The 4,834-nt window shown below is 33.2% G+C and overlaps 1 protein-coding gene across 1 annotated transcript; it reads right to left on the bottom strand.

The window, feature by feature from the left end:
- Positions 1-666: 666 nt before the first annotated feature.
- Positions 667-4,208, bottom strand: LOC149402071 (D-galacturonate reductase-like). Its single transcript, XM_089609364.1, has 4 exons — positions 3,831-4,208; positions 2,850-3,093; positions 2,139-2,318; positions 667-1,056 (listed from the first exon to the last, which is right to left on the bottom strand). The coding sequence occupies exons 1-4, from the start codon at positions 4,136-4,138 to the stop codon at positions 844-846; spliced, it is 945 nt and encodes a 314-aa protein (XP_089465490.1). The 5' UTR covers positions 4,139-4,208; the 3' UTR covers positions 667-843.
- Between the last annotated feature and the right edge of the window lie 626 nt (positions 4,209-4,834).

Genomic DNA, 4,834 nt, shown 5'->3' on the forward strand with positions numbered 1-4,834 from the left:
ATTCTTACGTGCGTCAAGGATTGGGAACGTGCCGAGCTAAAGATGCCGTCTGAGATATCGCAAGATCACGAAGATTTTATTGAAACATTCAACGATTGGGGTATCAACAAATAATTTTGAAGAAGATTGTGATTGTGTTTAATTGTATTTTGATTTGTAGAACTATGCTAAATGTTGATGTTTTCATGTCCATGTTTTAATTGTTTAATTTTTTTTTTTGAAGTGTTAGTGTGCAACTTTTTTTTTAACTGAAATTTCAATATAAATTTCAGAAGCCATTTGTGTCTATATAATATAAAGCTGTTTTTTTTAAATTGGACAATTTAAGAAGTCATATGCAACTTTTGTTTTTTTTTGTTTTCTAGAGTCCGTGAACGTTTTTTTGGTTTTGCCATATGCATTCATATTATACGATCAACTTTAGCAGTCATTGGACATGTCATCTAAATATAGTAGCAATAAATGATATTTTAAAGTAAAAGCATTTATGAAAACTGATAGCTTTTGTGGAAAAGCAAAACAAACAAACAAACAAACAATAAATAGCAATAAATAATCACGATTAAATAAGTTAAGTTCAATTAATTAATTTTTAAGGTTAACAATTAATTCTTGATCGTATAATTCGGTTACTGCCAACGTGACAACTAACTCAACAAGTACTAATTGTTCTAGTAATTAAGTACTATAGTTATTATTACCTTGTAAACAATGTACGTGTACACGTATAATTATTAGATTTGGGTGGGTTCAACCAAAACCTACATTGATAACTCTTAAACACAATACTCTTACGATAAATTTTTTTTTATTTTAAAAACAACACTATTACATGGAAATGAATTAAAGCTCGGAATCAATACGAAGAACAAGGTCATGAGGCCCCATAAGAGCGGCGAACTTGACCAACTTGCGCTGAGGAAATTGACTAATCTTGTGGAGCTCGTCCTCAGTCAAGCACCAATCAAAGATGTCCAAGTTTTGCCTCATTCTTTCCTTGTTGAAACTCTTTACCACCAAGCTAACACCTTGCTCGTAAACCCATCTCAATGCGATCTACAACAAACAAGATAAGTCATAAATCTCTTCCTCAAAAAAAAAAAAAAAAAAAAAAAAGATAAGTCATAAATCCTACGATATACGACCACGTCAAATTTGGTGGGCAAAAAAAAAAAAAAAAAAAAAAAGAAAGAAAAAAAGAGGAAGTATCAAAGCAAGTACCCCTCCTGGTTTGAAAAATCAAACGAGGTTACAATGTCACACGTATATTGGATATAGACTTTATTTATTTTTCTTATGCGTTGTCCCAAAAAAATAAACTTTATTAATATAGACTTTATTTATTTTTCTGACTAACTATGATGACTTTCGTTGTCCCAAAAAAAAAAAAAAAAAAAAAACCAACATCCTATGATGACTTCGTATTAATCTTTTATTTGTAGGTGGAGTCCCATTTATTAAGTGTTTACGTATCACATAGGGAAGAAAGTTACGAAACCCTCCAAATTCGCATTTTGCCCCATTTAGTCTATAAAATTATATACGACTCATGTTTTCAAATTTTTACTCATCAAAAGTAAGGGTATAGAAAAAAAAATAAAATAAATAAGTATGAAAAGAACCGGACAACCGGTCATATCACTTAGACGGTAAACCAAGTTAAATAGAACTCATACCCATAAACAAATTAAAAAATTTATATATGTAAACATAAAAATTTTAAAAAAAATTGTTTACACCTTGAAAAACGCTACAGATAGACAAACAATAAATTTTGACATCAACCTAAATATCATATTTATCATTTTCCATTTTATGAGCTTTGAGAGGATAATTACAAAGTATTCCATAACATAACACACAATTACAAATTCCAATATAAAATAAATAAAAATCATATAACTACATTTATATTCGTGGTAGATAAAATAATCTTAACAAATGACTTTGATTAAAAATAATAATGTACCACGGAACATATTTTTAATTTTCGTAAAACTTAAATTTTACCTTTAATTCTTCATAATAATTAATGATTTGTTTAAAATTAATTGGGTGTGTTCTTCTATTACTTGTTATAATGAAAGAAAGTGAAGTGCAAAAAAAAAAAAAAAAATAAATAAAATAAGAATAAATACCTGAGCAGGGGTTTTGCCTTTAGCCCGGGCAATCTGCTGAATGATTTCGGAGTTAATAATGGAATAATCACCCCATTTGGTCCCACTCGCACCAGTTGGAGAGTAAGCTGTGATCACAATTCCCTTGGCTTCACAATACTCCCTCAGTTTCTTCTGCTGCCAACCTACGCTCATCTCCACCTAGCCCACATCAACAACATTACCGTCAATTTCTTCTTCTCTCTTCTAATTAATTTTACACCATTTGGTTAGTGCAGATGTACCAACACCGTAAACATATTTCTGAATATCTAGTTGGAAGTGCATATGCGCCTAATTTATAAGATCCTCGATACTCAATAATCAAACCTAATATCCTTTTCAAATGAAATTGTACAAGATTTAATAATTTTTAAAAAAAACCACCACGTTAAAAGAGCATGCTAATTACCTCACATAAGAAAATAAAACATATATATATACGGGTCCATTAGGTAAATAGTCATATTTACAGTTTGACATTATTAAATAGTCAACGTTTCATAAGTTTTAAGTAAATAGACACTTACATGTATTTACAGACGTAAATCTTAGGTAAATAGTCACTTTCATTTATTAGGTCACGTCATCTTTATGACTATTTACCTAAGATTTATAAAACGTTGACTATATACAATTTCAAACGTTTTAATTGACTATATATCTAATTTATTTTATATACATGGACTTAACCTGATTAACGGCGGGGGGGATTTTGGCGGTGGACAAGAGCTCGTTTAGCATGCGGATAGAGAAATTGCTGACGCCAATGGCCTTAGCGAGGCCAAGTGTGTGACACTCTTCCATGCTTTCCCACAACGGCTTAATGTCTAGAGGTTGAACGTCTTCCTTTTCCACCGGAAAACTCTTCACTCCTTCTCCCAATTTGATTGGCCAGTGGATCAAGTACATATCCACGTACTCCATTCCAAGATTGCTATGTAAATAGAAAACACCATCACCACATATGTCAGACAGACTCAATAGAATTTGATCAATCCTTTTAAGGCGGAGAACTGAACCAAGAATTCTTTGTCTTTATTATCATCAATCGAATTAGAGACCCAGGAGTTACCAACAATATATGCATTCAATAATTATACTTGTAAAAATTATTTTATTACAGTGATTGAATAGTAAAAATAAAAGCTCAAAGTATACTTGTAATAAATATACTCAATAATTTATTGGGTTAGGCCTTAATCGTGATTAAATAAAAATGGGCGAAATTTTAGTATAGTTTTCAAATTCAATTACCTTTTCTAGATATTTTGCTGATTATAGTCTAATAACTGACTACATTCAATTAAAATTATAGTCTAAAATTATGTTGATTTATGCTTACATCCATCTAGATATGGTGCATGCATATTTTCTTTATCTTAATTTGAATCATCATTTTAACTTTTAAATAGTTATCACAAAAATTGAATGTAGAGGGTAAACTAGCCCTTTGTCTAAACTCCCCGTATAGATATAAATGTTTTCAAAAAAATAGTGTTCGTAATTGGCAACATGCACACATGTATGTTTGGCATGTGCTGCTATTATTTTTTTCAACGAGTTAGTTCTTAGTTTTGAAGAAAGAAATAAAATAAAGAGCAAAGGAAATGACTAGAAATAATAATAAGATAAGACGTGTATGGCATGTGGGTATAGGTAGAGACAATTTACCTGAGACTGGCTTTGAGGGAAGGAAGAACGAGATGTGGCTCGGCGCAGCCTGGCCCGAGCTTGGTGGTGATGAAGAGCTCATCGCGGGAGGCTATGAGGCCGAGAGAGAGGGCCTCGGCCACGGCGGCGCCAACGTGGCTCTCGGAGCCGTACATGGCAGCCGTGTCAAAGTGGCGGTACCCGACGCGGATGGCCTCAACGATGGCGGCTTTCGCGGTCTCGCCGTCCGCCGGAGGGTCCGACGAAGTCCCCAGCCCCACCACCGGCATTCCCTTCTCCCATCGGCTACTTCCAACCACTTTTTCCATCTCTCTCTCTCTCTCTCTTGGAACCACTTTGTTTTGTTTGGTACCTTGACTATATGTTTTATTTTGGTCTTGGAGCATAAACGTTACACACGAGTATATATAGTACAAATAGGGCAGAAAGAGACAAAAATTGACTTATGGTTGCAAGTTAAATGTAGAGGGCATTAGAATATATTATTATTATTTTTTTTAATGAACAAATAGAAATGAGAAATTGACGTCAATATGACACGTGTGATGACATTAGATTTTGACCCAACTTGTCAAAAATTTGAATGATATGACCCTTTTACTGAGAGTACCGTCTCAAACACAACAACTCCTATATGTTTGCCATGTCTCTCCTCCTAGACCCACTTTGGTACATAGAATGTTTTTGTTTTGTCTTGAAACAGACACCATTCACACACATCCATTACATAAATGATAAAAAGCAAAAAAATTCAACTTTGATCCATTTATCGTCACGTGATTTCGCCTGGGCATATGCGAAGACTTTTGAGTTTTTTTGTTATTTTTTTCCACCTCTCTTTTTTTTTTTTTTTTTAATCTTTTTCTTTTCTTCTTTATTTTTCTGATATTTCTCCCTCTCTCTCGCTATTCCCCCACGCGCTCTGAAACTAGTGTGGAGTACTGCTATTTGACACCACTCATGACTTTTGACGATCAATACACTGCTTGACACGTGGAAACAAT

This window comes from Urtica dioica, chromosome 3, assembly GCF_054948205.1.
Source record: "Urtica dioica subsp. dioica isolate 48M chromosome 3, U.dioica_male_clone48M_v1_H2, whole genome shotgun sequence".
In the NCBI taxonomy this organism is placed as follows: domain Eukaryota; kingdom Viridiplantae; phylum Streptophyta; class Magnoliopsida; order Rosales; family Urticaceae; genus Urtica; species Urtica dioica.

What these genes read in the sequence shown, in the direction of transcription:
- LOC149402071 (XM_089609364.1), bottom strand. Translation starts at nt 4,138, where the DNA reads ATGGAAAAAGTGGTTGGAAGTAGCCGATGGGAGAAGGGAATGCCGGTG. An exon ending in TCCCCCCCGCCGTTAATCAG is followed by an intron (nt 2,319 to 2,849) that starts GTTAAGTCCATG and finishes GATGTGGGCTAG; the next exon opens with GTGGAGATGAGCGTAGGTTG. An exon ending in AAGGCAAAACCCCTGCTCAG is followed by an intron (nt 1,057 to 2,138) that starts GTATTTATTCTT and finishes TGTTTGTTGTAG; the next exon opens with ATCGCATTGAGATGGGTTTA.